This window comes from Bos taurus, chromosome 15, assembly GCF_002263795.3.
Source record: "Bos taurus isolate L1 Dominette 01449 registration number 42190680 breed Hereford chromosome 15, ARS-UCD2.0, whole genome shotgun sequence".
Classification (NCBI taxonomy): Eukaryota; Metazoa; Chordata; class Mammalia; order Artiodactyla; family Bovidae; genus Bos; species Bos taurus.
In genome coordinates, this window is record NC_037342.1 from 79,786,543 (window position 1) to 79,803,094 (window position 16,552).

The 16,552-nt window shown below is 38.2% G+C and overlaps 1 protein-coding gene across 1 annotated transcript; it reads right to left on the bottom strand.

The window, feature by feature from the left end:
* Positions 1–11,335: 11,335 nt before the first annotated feature.
* OR5M11 (olfactory receptor family 5 subfamily M member 11) lies at positions 11,336–12,310 on the bottom strand. The gene has a single exon (NM_001390821.1). The coding sequence runs from the start codon at positions 12,308–12,310 to the stop codon at positions 11,336–11,338; it is 975 nt and encodes a 324-aa protein (NP_001377750.1).
* Between the last annotated feature and the right edge of the window lie 4,242 nt (positions 12,311–16,552).

Below are 16,552 nucleotides of genomic sequence, written 5' to 3' on the forward strand. Positions count from 1 at the left end.
AATATGGGGATACAGCAGGGAATGATTGACTCTTCCGTGGAGATCCAGTTGTCTAAGAAAGCTTCTTGGATAGTTACAAATTTATTTTCAAATACAGATTGTATCATATGAACCTCTCCAGGACAGTACTTCACAAAATATTTTCATGAGAAAATACTAGTGCCTTGCATTCTGTTAATAAGTATTATGGAGGAAAATCCACAAGCGTTTATTCATCAAATAATGAGAAATCTTTGTGTCTTATCCAAATTCTTATAATTATGCAACTTACCTCATAAAATATGCAAAACTGTTTGGGAAAGAATTCTAATACACTTAGTCTAGCTAGCATTTACTTAGCTTTAAATGAGAGAAAGGAGAAAGAGTTAGAGGTGACTTTAAGTATATGAAAGGATGGCATAGGTTTTATGCAATCATGACACCATTGTATACAAGGGACTTGAGTTTCTGCAGATTTGGGGATCCTGGGGGGATAGGGTGGAGGGTGATGCTCTAGAAGCAATCCTTCTGAGATACGAAGGAGAGCCATATTTGTCCTAAATGTGCCACAGTATCATTTTGAGCTGCTTGTGAACCTGCTCAGTCCAAGGGAACCAGAACAAGAAAAATGGAACAAAGAACTGTTTGTAAACCACCCAAACAATGCAACTTAATAAAAAGTTTTAAAAATAGTATGTTATACACAAAAATAAACTCAAAATGGATTAAAGATTTCAACGTAAGACCAGAAACTATAAAACTCCTAGAGGAGAACATAGGCAAAACACTCTCCGACATACATCACAGCAGGATCCTCTATGGCCCACCTCCCAGAATATTGGAAATAAAAGCAAAAATAAACAAATGGGACCTAATTAACCTTAAAAGCTTCTGCACATCAAAGGAAACTATTAGCAAGGTGAAAAGACAGCCTTCAGAATGGGAGAAAATAATAGCAAATGAAGCAACTGACAAACAACTAATCTCAAAAATATACAAGCAACTCCTACAGCTCAACTCCAGAAAAATAAACGACCCAATCAAAAAATGGGCCAAAGAACTAAATAGACATTTCTCCAAAGAAGACATACAGATGGCTAACAAACACGTGAAAAGATGCTCAACATCACTCATTATCAGAGAAATGCAAATCAAAACCACTATGAGGTACCATTTTACACCAGTCAGAATGGCTGCGATCCAAAAGTCTACAAATAATAAATGCTGGAGAGGATGTGGAGAAAAGGGAACCCTCTTACACTGTTGGTGGGAATGCAAACTAGTACAGCCACTATGGAGAACAGTGTGGAGATTCCTTAAAAAACTGGAAATAGAACTGCCTTATGATCCAGCAATCCCACTGCTGGGCATACACACTGAGGAAACCAGAAGGGAAAGAGACACGTGTACCCCAATGTTCATCGCAGCACTGTTTATAATAGCCAGGACATGGAAGCAACCTAGATGTCCATCAGCAGATGAATGGATAAGAAAGCAGTGGTACATATACACAATGGAGTATTACTCAGCCATTAAAAAGAATGCATTTGAATCAGTTCTAATGAGGTGGATGAAACTGGAGCCTATTATACAGAGTGAAGTAAGCCAGAAGGAAAAACACCAATACAGTATACTAACGCATATGTATGGAATTTAGAAAGATGGTAACAATAACCCGGTGTACGAGACAGCAAAAGAGACACTGATGTATAGAACAGTCTTATGGACTCTGTGGGAGAGGGAGAGGGTGGGAAGATTTGGGAGAATGGCATTGAAACATGTAAAATATCATGTAAGAAACGAGTTGCCAGTCCAGGTTCGATGCACGATACTGGATGCTTGGGGCTAGTGCACTGGGACGACCCAGAGGGATGGTATGGGGAGGGAGGAGGGAGGAGGGTTCAGGATGGGGAAGACATGTATACCTGTGGCGGATTCATTTTGATATTTGGCAAAACTAATACAATTATGTAAAGTTTAAAAATAAAATAAAATTAGAAAAAAAAATAGTATGTTAGCTTTTGAATAAGATCAATGCCCTCAACCAAAAAAAAAAAAGGATTTTTAAAGATTGAGATATTAATGAAAGATATGTTTTAGACACCATCATAAATGATAGAGAAAATACAAAGATGAAGGAGAGATTCTGAATGTGGAAAGAGATTACAAATATGTTAATAGAGCATGTTGATATTGTGTTAACAAAATGTGCCAGGATTTTGCACTTACTTTTAAAACAGCAGAAGAGGAATTTTTATTTGGAATGTCAGATCTCATTGCATCTAACTGTACCAAGGATGATCCAGAAAGATGATATAAAAGATCAGTGTTGTTAGTACCTCACAAAGGCAAAATAGATGAAAACCTGTGTGGTGGTTAGACAGGTAATTGAGATCTCTGAGGAACTCACAGGGAAAATGGAATAGTCAGGTCTGATCTTAGGAATTATGGAGACTGGAAAAAAGAGAAGGATTTGGAGACAGACAGTTTTGCTCACCATCTTCTTCAGGCAAAAATATGTACAAAAACTACCCATATTGTATCACCCTGGCTTTCAAATTAAGTTACCAGTAATTGTAGATTATTTTCCCCCAGGACCAGAAAAGAGGAAACATTAAGTATTCCAGTTAGAGAATTCTGTTTCTGTTGTAAAGTGGTTTTGAATTCTGGCCCCATGACTTATTTTGTGAACTTAGGCAGGCTTTGCTCTTAGTTTGTTTTGTGTTTCATTTTTCTGTGTCTTAAGATGATGTAACAAGTATTAATTAACAGTATTAACTTCATTGTTTGAGAGTATGAAAAGACATATTCAGATCTCTTGCAACCCCATGGATGGCAGCCCACCAGATTCCTCTGTCCATGGGATTCTCCAGGCAAGAATACTGGAGTAAGTTGCCATTTCCTCCTCCAATAATAAATAAGAAGGTGCAATTATTACTGAATGCACTTGTGGAAACTGTAGCTTCATTAATAGCTTTTAATAATCAAATATTCAAATCTAAATATAAAATTTCTGTCTCTGACAAATAGACACCTCCATACATGGATAATATAAATGGAATAATTAATGAAGAATATAATAAAATAAAATATATAATGAAAGCTTCATCTTCCAGCTCCAGACAGATGTGTTTGTATACCAACCTCTAAATAGAGCAAAGTATTCCCAGGAAGGATGCAGAATGGGAAAGTGAATGTTGTGTAAGAGATGAGATGATGCCAGGTAGAAAAGAAACTGGAAATCCACAAGAGAAGTTTGCCTTATTAAAAAAAAAATTAAGAATCTTCTATAAATAACCCTGGGGAAAGTATATCTCTAGAGTAAAAGTTGATCACTGAGTTTTTGTTTTGTAACAGATTAGCAAAAAATCCACCTCCCCCATTCAAGTTATTTTGAAAGTATTCTGGGATCAAATAACGTTCTTTGCTTTGGGTTTGCATCACACTAAACTTGGTGATGACGTTCCTCAACATTCATAAGCCCAGCTTGTGTTCTGTGCTTCATGGCTCACAGGACCTTGGCCTCTAGTCCCTTATCATGCCTATGGTCTCATATTCCATTAGTTTTCTCACTGCCCTGGGCTGCAGCCACACTGGCTTCCATTTGTTCTTAAAACTTTCCTTGAACGCTTGCATCTGCCTTTTCCTTAGTTACTCCATCTTCTAAAACACTGCTCCGTAAGGACCTCCATGGCTCATCTCTAAACCACCTTCATGAGATTTTTGTTCAATTATCCTCTTCTCAATGAAATCAACTTTCATTCTCATATCTGAGCCAGAGATCCCCCTTTGCTCCTTTATCTTACAAGATGATTTTTTCCAGATTTTTCTATAACATCACTAATATACTCTAAGATTTATTTATGTATTTTCCTGATGGTTTATGCTTGTTTCACACAAATGGAATATAAGTCTCATGAGATCAAGGATTTCTTTTTCTGTTTTGTTCACTGATAACAAATAACTAAAACAGAGCCTCAAACATAACAGGCACTCAGCTAATATTCGTTGGATAAATAAGTGAATTAATTAATTCAACTGAAGGTTAAAATGCTTAGAAGTAGGCCAAAATAATTATAAATAAGTTTATGTATTTATTATTGGCATTTTAATATGATTAGGGTTAGAGAGACTATTAATTTACTAATGGTAATGTCCTATGAGAATTAGTGTTGGTATCTTGCTTCAGACTGCATGCAAAAACTAAATTGCAAACTATATAAATTAAATATTTAAATATGTGTGTAATGCAATAACTTTTATGTGAATGATTATATAGTTTCTCATAGTACTTAAAATTGCACTAGCTGCATAATTACCTCTGAAATCATATGGCTTTCAAATTGATTAAGTTTTATAATCTAGGGCAAGAATACAGCTAGGTAGAGAAATTAGTTCTGCTGTTGGTAAATTAGGCAGTTTAGAGTTACACACATAAATAGAAGGAGAAAAATAGCATACAAGATTATGTTATTAATGTTGATTATTTTATGTGACAACTAATTTAACCCTGAGGTAAATTCTTAAACAAAATTCCTGGAAAGTATTGATCAAGTTGAAGACTCTGGAACATACACATGCACACACATGTGCAAACACACATATAACCTATCTATATATGTGTAACATATATAACATTTATACATACATATATAATGTTGATGGATAATTTTGTTTCATTTGTGGAAATCATTGTGAGGAAAACTTTATTTTTAAAATTTTCTTATAAAATATTGATAAATAAAAGAAAATGAACAGAATTTGAATATTGACAAGAAAGTTTAAGATTCATTCACAATCAAGCAGCTATCTGTGCCTCAAATTTTTCTCATCTTTCAAAAAAAACATTTTGAAAACCAGGCAACAGTATTGCTAAAAACAAAATTCAGGATATCTGCTATATTGATAATGTGTTCATTTTAAAATCAGATATAAACGAATCACATTACATATGTATGTACTAGGACTAGCAAGTTTTCTGCTAGTTTCTGCTATCACCAACCCCAAAAATATTTTTAAAAATAAAACAAAATAAGAGTAAATATATTTTTCTATTTTCCAAAAATTGTCTAAAGATAAGTTGTTGAAATATATTTACAGAAACACATTCCAAACTCCAAATCAACAGTGAGATTATATTACCTTCTGATGGTCATTAAAGGTAAGACACAAATGGGCCTTAAATAGAAACCATGTAAGTAAAATATGCTTACATATAAATGAGGTTTATTTAATTATTAGTAAACACTTGAAAAATCCAGACTCATCTAGGATACAGCTGCATTGATTAATACTATTGAATGAGGCTTGTAGCATGTTTTGAATAAAATATTCCACAATCAGGGATGTTATCTACAATTGTAACAATGAGATACAGTGGAATAACAGTCAATTTAAGCACCTAAAAATAACAGATATTCCCAAACCAATATCTATTTTAGGTGCAAGAAAAGACTATTACACTTTCTCTAAAATCAGAATCTAAACAGGGAACACGTGTATACCTGTGGAGGATTCATGTTGATATATGGCAAAACCAATAAAATATTGTAAAGTTAAAAAATAAAATTAAAAAAAAACAGTGAATTTATAAAAATTGCAAATATTTTACATAAAATTTTTTCCAGTCACACCTACTAAATTTAGATTTCATAGACCCAGAGACTCTTGTTTCAAATGTGCTTATTTTATGTTTACACTATTATTACATTTTCAATTATACATAATCTTCATCTATTCATGGAAAACATAAATGACAAATTTCCTCAAAATTACCCAACAGAAATGATAACTGTCTACCCCTTCTATTGAACCATGGGTCTCATCATATACTTTAACTTTCCATTTTATTTAGTTAAAGCTGTTCTGCTCCTTCATCTTTGTTGCTGAGACTAAAAATCATAGAGTACAACATTTAGGAATTAGTGTGATGTAAAACGTAGCCACCATTTCCCCGTGTTCTACAGACTCTTCAGTTGGACTTCTGAGACACACGAAGAAAAGATTTCCATAAAATATGGGGACCGCTGTCAAGTGGGGTCCACATGTAGAGAAGGTTTTCTTCCTTCTGCTGAGTGCATTCTCAGGACAGCAATAAGGATAAATGTGTTCAGTGCAGTTCAGTTCAGTCACTCAGTCATGTCCAACTCTTTGCAACTCCATGAATCACAGCACGTCAGGCCTCCCTGTCCATCACCAACTCCCGGAGTTCACTCAAACTCAGATCCCTCGAGTCGGTGATGGCATCTCATCCTCTGCCGTCCCCTTCTCCTCCTGCTTCCAATCCCTCCCAGCATCAGAGTCTTTTCCAATGATTCAACTCTTCGCATGAGGTGGCCAAAGTACTGAAGTTTCAGCTTCAGCATCATTCCTTCCAAAGAACACCCAGGACTGATCTCCTTTAGAATGGACTGGTTGGATCTCCTTGCAGTCCAAGGGACTCTCAAGAGTCTTCTCCAACACCACAGTTCGAAAACCATCAATTCTTTGGCACTCAGCTTTCTTCACAGTCCAACTCTCAAATCCATACATGACTACTGGAAAAACCATAGCCTTGACTAGATTAACCTTTGTTAGCAAAGTAATGTCTCTGCTTTTGAATATGCCATCTAGGTTGGTCATAACTTTCCTTCCAAGGAGTAAGCATCTTTCAATTTCATGGCTGCAGTCACCATATGCAGTGATTTTGGAGCCCCCAAAATAAAGTCTGACACTGTTTCCCCATCTATTTCCCATGAAGTGATGGGACCAGATGCCATGACCTTAGTTTTCTGAATGTTGAGCTTTAAGCCAACTTTTCCACTCTCCTCTTTCACCTTCATCAAGAGGCTTTTTAGTTCCTCTTCACTTTCTGCCATAAGGGTGGTGTTATCTGCAATATCTGAGGTTATTGATATTTCTTCTGGCAATCTTTTTCCAGCCCAGTGTTTCTTATGATGTACTCTGCATATAAGTTAAATAAGTAGGGTGACAATATACAGCCTTGATGTACTCCTTTTCCTATTTGGAACCAGTCTGTTGTTCCATGTCCAGTTCTAACTGTTGCTGCCTGACCTGCATATGGGTGTCTCAAGAGGCAGGTCAGGTGGTCTGGTATTCCCATCTCTTTCAGAATTTTCGAGTTTAATGTGATCCACACAGTCAAAGGCTTTGGCATAGTCAATAAAGCAGAAATAGATGTTTTTCTGGAACTCTCTTGCTTTTTTCGATGATCCAGAGGATGTTGGCAATTTGATCTCTGGTTCCTCTGTCTTTTCTAAAACCAGCTTGAACATCTGGAAGTTCACAGTTCATGAATTGCTGAAGCCTGGCTTGGAGAATTTTTAGCATTACTCTACTAGCATGTGAGATGAGTGCAATTGTGTGGTAGTTTGAGCATTTCTTGGCATTGCCTTTCTTCTGGGATTGGAATGAAAACTGATCTTTTCCAGTCCTGTGGCCACTGCTGAGTTTTCAAAATTTGCTGGCATATTGAGTGCAGCACTTTCACAGCATCATCTTTCAGGTTTTGAAATAGCTTAACTAGAATTCCATCACCTCCACTAGCTTTGTTCATAGTGATGCTTTCTTTATAGTCCAACTTTAGTCTCAGCTTTCTTTATAGTCCAACTCTCACATTCATACATGACAACTGGAAAAACCATATACTTGACTAGATGGACCTTTGTTGGCAAAGTAATGTCTCTGCTTTTTAATATGGGGTCTAGATTGGTGATAACCTTTCTTTCAAGGAGTAAAGCATCTTCTAATTTCGTGGCTACACTCACCATCTGCAGTGATTTTGGAGCCCAAAACAATAAAGTCTGCCACTGTTAGAAATGGACTTGGAACAACAGAATGGTTCCAAATTGGGAAAGAAGTCCATCAAAGCTGTATATTGTCACCCTGCTTATTTAATTTCAATGCAGAGTACATCTTGTGAAGTGCCAGGCTGGATGAAGGACAATCTGGAATCAAGATTTCTGGGAGAAATAACAATATCCTCAAGATGATGACATCACCCTTATGGCAGAAAGAGAAGAACTAAAGAGCTTCTTGATGAAAATTAAAGAGGAGACTGAAAAAGTTGGCTTAAAGCTCAGCATTCAGAAAACTGAGATCATGGCATCTGGTCCCATAACTTCACAGAAATAGATGGGGAAGCAATGGAAACAGAGAGATACTTTATTTTGCGGGGAGAGGGCTCCAAAATCACTGCAGATGGTGACTACACCCATGAAATTAAAAGACGCTTGTTCTTTGGAAGAAAAGTTATGACTAGCCTGGACAGCATATTAAAAAACAGAGGCATTACTTTGCCAACAAAATCCATCTAGCCAAAGCTATGGTCTTTCCAGTAGTCATGTATGGATGTGAGAGTTGGACTGGAAAGAAAGCTGAGTGGTGAAGAATTGATGCTTTTGAACTGTGGTGTTGGAGAAGATCCTGAGAATCTCTTGGACTGCAAAGAGATCAATCCAGTCAATCTGAAAGCAAATAAACCCTGAATATTCTTTGGAAGGACTGATGTTGAAGCTGAAGCTCTAATATTTTGGCTACTTTATGTGAAAAACTGACTCCTTAGAAAAGACCCTGGTGCTGGGAAAGATTGAAGGAGGGAGGAGGAGTGGATGACAGAGGATGAGATGGTTAGATAGCATCACCGGCTCAATGGACATGAGTTTGAATAAGCTCCAGGAGTTGGTGAAAGACAGGGAAACCTGGCTTGCTGCAGTCCATGGGGTCGCAAAGAGTCGGACAAAACTTAACCACTGAACTGAACATCACAATGTGGTCAATATGAATAGCACTTCATTTTTCAGCTGCCCAAACCATATAAATGAAACTAATAGACTTATATAATTTGAATAAATGTATAACAATATAGCACAGAAGGCAATGGTGACCCACTCCAGTATTCTTCCATGGAAAAATCCCACAGACGGAGGAGCCTGGTAGGCTGCAGTCCATGGGGTCACGAAGAGTCGGACACGACTGAGCGACTTCACTTTCACTTTTCACTTTCATGCACTGGAGAAGGAAATGGCAACCCACTCCAGTGTTCTTGCCTGGAGAATCCCAGGGATGGTGGAGCCTGGTGGGCTGCCGTCTACGGGGTCGCACAGAGTTGGACACTATTGAAGCAACTCAGCAGCAGCAGCAGCAGCAGCATAACAGTATAGGATGCTTGGGGCTGGTGCACTGGGATGACCCAGAGGCATGGTACAGGGAGGGACGTGGGAGGGGGGTTCAGGATGGGGAACACTTGTACACCCATGGCAGATTCATGTTGATGTATGGCAAAACCAATACAATATTGAAAAGTAATTAGCCTCCAATTAAAATAAATACATTTATATTAAAAAAAATATATAGGGCTTTGATAGTGATTCAGAGGGTAAAGAATTTGCCTGCAGTGCAGGAGACCAGGATTTGATCCCACAGATTGGGAAGAGTACTTGGGGAAAAGAATGGCAAGGCACTTCAGTATTTGTGCCTGGAGAATTCTTCCATATAGCAATAATAAGAACCCAATTTGTTGGGTTCTTAAAATCCATGCAGCATATTAAAATAGCTTCCTTCATATGTTTGCTTAATTACAGCAATCCTTTGAAATATACACTATACTAACCCATTTTACAATAAAGAAATACAATACAATAAAGAAATTCTTTGGCCTTCTGATTTCAAATCTCATTGTCTTAATTATTAAATATTATGAGGTCTTTGAACAATTGCACTCATCTTGTTAGCATTCAGGTTTATAGTTCACAACATTTTAAGTTACTAAATAAGTTATTCACTCATTTATCTATACACGCTTATCACAAGTTATTATTGTGCATCTTTCAAAACTCAGATGTGATGCTGGAGGCTAGAAGTAAGATGATGGACAAGACAACTGCAAAAGGTTAAGTTAGGTGGATAACCAAGTCCAGAACATTTAACTCTTGGACCCTGGCTCACAGCTCAGTTATAGAAGAACTAGAAGAGGAATCAGATATTATAGTCCCCAGTTTGCTATAGACATCACATACTTCTTTCCTCTGTAACATTCTACCTTCCTAAGGAAGTCCATCTCTTCCTCTCAGTTAAATAGACTGCTTAGGGAAAGACAATATGCTGCCAGAGTGTTAAAATTCAATTTATCTAACACTACTGCCCCCCTGCTGCTGCTGCTGCTAAGTCACTTCAGTCATGTCTGACTCTGTGCAACCCCATAGACGGCAGCCCACCAGACTCCCCCATCCCTGGGATTCTCCAGGCAAGAACACTGGAGTGGGTTGCCATTTCCTTCTCCAATGCATGAAAGTGAAAAGTGAAAGTGAAGTCGTTCAGTTGTGTCTGACCCTTAGCATGGACTGCAGCCTACCAGGCTCCTCCGTCCATGGGATTTTCCAGGCAAGAGTACTGGAGTGGGGTGCCATTGCCTTCTCCGGTTAATTAAGCACTATCATCTAAATAGCACACAAGTTAACAAAGGCACAGAAAAAAATATATATTACAAATTCAGGGATAAAATATAGCAAAGTGAATGACTTTTAGCTCAAGCAATACATATGTGAAATATATAAAGATTTTGCATAAGAAAAGAAACAAGACTCAAAACTATATTTCCAATTTTTGTTAAAAAATCTAGAAAAGAAAGTAAAAGGTAATCCCAAGTAATCTACCTTTTTCAGATCAATGACACAAAAAACATTTTTTCTTTCCCTAGATCTGAGTATGTGTATTCACACTCGCAGATCTGAGGGAGAAAGTAGGTCCCTACAGATCAGAGGCCACAAACCAGATCCACAAACAGCTGTCTAGGAAAAGAATGATTATATTCTTCTCTCTTCTCATTCCAGACTGACCATCAAACAAGTGCATTCATAAGAACCAGAAAGCTATCATGACCCATAGTTCAGTTTTACTTAGTAAGTTAGGGGAAGAGTACAGAAGGTTGGTCTTCTTAAAGATTCGTAGCCCCTCAAAATAGATGACAATAAAAAGAAAATAAATTCAAAGAACTGAGCTCACAGCATGTGTATCCTGTTTACTATTATCAGCAGTAAGAGCATACCTGTGCTCCAGGGAATACATAGTAGGAATTTTCACTTAGAGAGGGGCTCTTCAAAATGAAATGACTTCAAAGAACCTAAAATTTCATTCTAAAAGCAGTTCTGAAATAGTTGTTCTGAGGTGCAGAACTCTATGCTTCATTTCTAACAATATCCAAGGAGATGTTACTACTGTCAACCCAGGAAAACATATTAAAGGACAGCAGTCTAGACTAAGTACAGCTTATTTATTCTCAGTCCGAAGAACAATTGAAACACAGACACAAAGAATATGAAAACTGATCTTATAAATGTAGAGACATTTGAGCCAAAGATTAAGAGTAACCATTTATTGGAAATTGAGGCATGGCCATCTTAGTGACTATGTTTCTCCTGAGGACTCTCTTCAGTGCTTGTTTTACATATTTGTTCCTCAGAGTGTAGATCAATGGATTAAGTACTGGACTTACAAAGGTGTAGAAAACAGCTATTATCTTGGATTCTTCCACCGTCTTGTCTGTTGGTGGTCTTACATACATGCAGAAGAGTGTCCCATAAAATAGCGTTACAGCCATCATGTGGGAACCACAGGTGGAGAATGCCTTGCGCCTTCCTTCTGCTGATTTGATCCTGAGGATTGCAGTGAGAATTAAGGCGTAAGAAGTCAGGATGATGATGAGGGAGTTGGAGAGGTTGAAGCCTGCTGATATCAACATGGCATGCTCTTTGACATAAGTATCAGAGCAAGAAAGCTTGATGAGTGGCGGGTCAGCACAGTAGAAATGGTTGATGATGTTGGATCTACAGAAGGTCAAGTGGAAGGTCAGGATGGCCTGGAAGAGTCCATCTGAGAAGCCATAGACATAAGGAAATGTGGCCAAGCTTATGCAGATGCACCTGGACATCTTCACACTGTAGTGCAGAGGGTTGCATATGGCCACGTAGCGGTCATAGGCCATTGCTGCCAGCATGTAAAACTCAGTGAGGAGAAGTGCTATGAAAAGGTAACATTGTACAAAGCAGCCAGCGAAGCTGATGGTCTTCTTCTGTGATACCAGATTAGTCAGCATCTGTGGGGCTGCAGTAGAGGTATAGCACAAGTCTACAAAGGATAAATGAGTGAGGAAGAAGTACATGGGTGTGTGAAGGTGAGAGTCCAGTCTGATTAACATCATCATGCCCAGGTTGCCTAGGAGGGCGACCAGGTAAATGACCAGAAACAGCACAAAGAGGAGAGGCTGGAGCTCTGGACGATCTGTGAGCCCCAGGAGGATGAATTCTCTTAGTATGGTGTCATTGGTGAAGGGCATTTTCTGCACTTGAAACAGATGGAATCAGAGACATGAAGGTGCACTTTTTATTACTATTGAAATGATTTTTATCTATACCTCCAGATCATTCAAAATGAATACTATTGTAAGATGAGGTTTTGCTTCTACTGAGCCATTGTTTCAGCTTCTTTAATACAGAACTATTATTTTATTTCCTTCCTTTATTTCCTTCCTACCTTGTACCTACATCTGTACCTAAAGATAACTATGCTTATAGTACTATGTCCACATGTATAAGTGAACTGCATATTCCGTATCTCCCTGCACTTTTTAAGCTTCTGCATTTTACATACCTTATAGCCCCAGCTTCAAGGCTGTCCTTTATGAAGTATTTTCACTCCTCTCCCATCATACATAAAACTGAATTCTCCCTTTCTGCTTTTTACTTCCACCACACACCCTATATCCCCTCATTTATTGTTTAGCACATTACATCACTAAAATGGATCCACTTGCTCCTTATATGTTAGTTCTTCAAGGACAGAGTAAATTATTCTTCATTACTGTTCTGTGATTTCTAAGGGCATATTTATATGCTACTTTAATGGCACCCCACTCTACTACTCTTGCCTGGAAAATCCCATGGATAGAGGAGCCTGGTAGGCTGCAGTCCATGGGGTCACTGAGGGTCGGGCATGACTGAGTGATTTCACTTTCACTTTTCACTTTCATTCATTGGAGAAGGCAATGGCAACCCACCCCAGTGTTCTTGCCTGGAGAATCCCAGGGACAGGGGAGCCTGGTGGGCTGCCATCTATGGTGTCACACAGAGTTGGACACAACCGAAGTGACTTAGCAGTAGCAGGTAAAATAGAAAAGAAAAAAAAATAGCATGAGCATGAAATACCAAACTACTTGCAATCTTTTATTCTGAATTCCCACAGAATGATTCACAGTGTTATATCTTTCACAGGAAAAACAGGGGCTTACAAACTGTTTGACAAAACAATTGCTCCAAGAAGCTTGTTAATCAAGATAATCTACAGAACATCTGTGTCAGAAAGTCTCATGGGACAGTGGAGTCTCACACTTAACATTTATCCCGATGATCCTAACACAGATGTTCCCAGAATCACACTTTAAAAATATAATTACAAACCAAAACACAAAGGCACAGTCACCAGAGTCCTATAAACACATGACAAATCAATGAACAAAGAATTTTTAGATGAAATAAATTCTCACATAGTATTTTGAGGATGGTCTACAACAATGACAGAGTGTTTTCATAAAGAAAAGAAACAAGCTTGGCATAAAAGGTATTTAAGTTATTAAATATGACCTCCATCTGTCTAGACATATGACAATTTGTGGCTTACTAGTCCATCGTCACTTCTAAATAAGTACTGAGTCCCCTCTTTTGTACTCCACACATGCTTTTATGTTTTTATTTCTCTCACACTTCATTTTTTTTAAACTTGGCCAATTCTTGTCTCATTTCCAAATAAGTCACTAAAATTTACTGTAGTTATAATTTAGAAATACAGTTTAAAAAACGTGCTTTTATACCTATACCTCCCTTCCATTTTATATTAAGTACTTAATATACATCTATGGAATATGCTAATAGTAGTTACCGATAGTAGATAATGATTCTTACCCGGAAGGCACTTCATTTCCTTATTTTAAATGGAAATAGTAATATCTCTTTTGTTTTACTCTAAAATCTTTACAGAGATCACAGAGTAGTCCAAAAGTATTTATTGATAATTAATACATTATGTATTTATGCACTGTAGATGGGAAAATGAACCAAAGCTTCAAAATCCCTGCCTTTCTGGCATTCACATTCTAGTGGACACAGAAGGATAATGCCACAATAAATCATTAGTGTTTCAGATGACTCTGGCATGGAGGAAAAGAAAGAAAATGAAGGAAAGGTTGTTTAAATTTTAAACAGCAACATTAACAAGGAACTCATGTAAAAGGGACTTTTTAAATAACAAGCTGAAAGAGAAAGAAAAATCAATCAGGAATTCAAAGGAGAATATTCTAGGAAGGATAAGGACCAGAGGCAAAGATACCATGTGTGATACATTTGGAAACCTGTAGGTCTGTGTGAACTGGACATGGAACAACACCCTGGATCCAAATCGGGAAAGGAGTATATCAAGGCTGTATATTGTCACCCTGCTTATTTAACTTATATGCAGAGTACATCATGAGAAATGCCAGGCTGGATGAAGCACAAGGTGGAATCAAGATTACTGGGAGATATATTAATAATGTCAGATATTCAGATGACACCATCCTTATGGCAGAAAGTGAAGCAAAACAAAAGAGCCTCTTGATGAAAGTGAAAGAGGAGAGTGAAAAAGTTGCCTTTAAACTCAATATTCAGAAAACTAAGATCATGGCATCTGGTCTCATCACTTCATGGCTAATAGATGGGGAAAGAATGGAAACAGCAACAGACTTTATTTTGAGGGGCTCTAAAATCACTGCAGATGGTGACTGCAGCCATGAAATTAAAAGATCCTTGCTCCTTGGAAGAAAAGTTATGACCAACCTAGACAGCATATTAAAAAGCAGAGACATTACTTTGCCAACAAAGGTCCATCTAGTCAAGGCTGTGGTTTTTCCATTGGTCATGTATGGATGTGAGAGTTGGATTCTAAAGAAAGCTGAGTCATGAAGAATTGATGCTTTTGAATTGTGGTGTTGGAGAAGACTCTTGAGAGTCCTTTGGTAAACAAGGAGATCCAACCAGTCCATCCTAAAAGAAATCAGTCCTGAATATTCATTGGAAGGACTGATGCTGAAGCTGAAACTCCAATACTTTGGCCGCCTGATGTGAAGAACTGGTCTATTAGAAAAGACCCTGATTCTAGGAAACATTGGAAGTGGGAGAAGAGGACTACAAAGGCTGAGATGGTTGTATGGCATCACTGACTCAATGGACATGAGTTTGAGTAAACCCTGGGAGTTCGTGATGGACAGGGAAGCCTGTCTGCTGTGGTTCATGGCATCACAAAGAGTCAGACACGACTGAACAACTGAACTGAACTGCACTGAGGTCTATATGTGCATGTACAGAATTCATACAGAAGAATGCAGAAAGTCAGAGCTGATACCTCCACTACAGCACAAATGTTTCACTTCACTGAGAGACTGATTTATCTCTGCCTATGAGATTTTATCAAGATACCACAACATTCACTGGAGAAAAAGAAGTTAATTGGTGGTTTATTTCAGCTTTCCTATAAGAAGTGTCTAAAAATGAATAAGCTGAAATCAGGTTATCTGCTTGTATGCCAGCAACAAGGTGGCTTAGGAGATTTTTCATGTTCTTCGACACCCAAGAATCCCAGAGAGAGAAGAGGTAGTAGTTATTGGAAGAGAAAATGCTAGAAAGAAAAAGATCAGGATGTAGAAATTTCAGGTTTATTAAGACATGGCAGGAAATTAGACTGAAGGACCACTCCACTATTGCAGAAGGACTTGTTTATTACATGTCACATAATGATTGCTTCTGGGATCTGAAAAGGTCTTGATTCACTGTCTCAGTGACCTGTGTGAATCCAGCCATACCCCGACTGGAGGGCAGCAGGAGTACTGATAGGTGGCGAGATACCAAAACATCTATGGAGAGTAAGAAAGAAAATCACAGCTGACCTGGCTACCTTTGTTAGCCTAGAATGACAGGTGAGCATCTTCTTAATAGGGCATTTGTGGGTTTACTCCCTCACAGCCAAGGAGAGCCTCTCTCTGATGGAGGAAGAGACAGCAAAGGAGCAATTCAAGGACAGTTGCTGCTGCTAAGTAGCTTCAGTCATGTCCGACTCTGTGAGACCCCATAGATGGCAGCCTACCAGGCTCCCCCATCCCTGGGATTCTCCAGGCAAGAACACTGAAGTGGGTTTCCATTTCCTTCTCCAGTGCATGAAAGTGAACGTGAAGTCGTTCAGTCATGTCTGACTCTTAGCAACCCCATGGACTGCAGCCTACCAGGCTCCTCCGTCCGTGGGATTTTCCAGGCAAGAGTACTGGAGTGGGGTGTCATTGCCTTCTCTGTCAAGGACAGGAGAAAGCTACAAATTGTTAAACCTGGGTAACTAGGACAATCTACACAATAGACACAATCCAGTAACAGAGAAAATATACAACATCCTTGTTCAAAAATAATTAAGGATTTCAAGACAGTGAGGAAGAACATCATATTTAATCTGTAAAGTTTCTGAAAACAGAGCCCTGTCAACGGCATTAGTTACATGCACATGA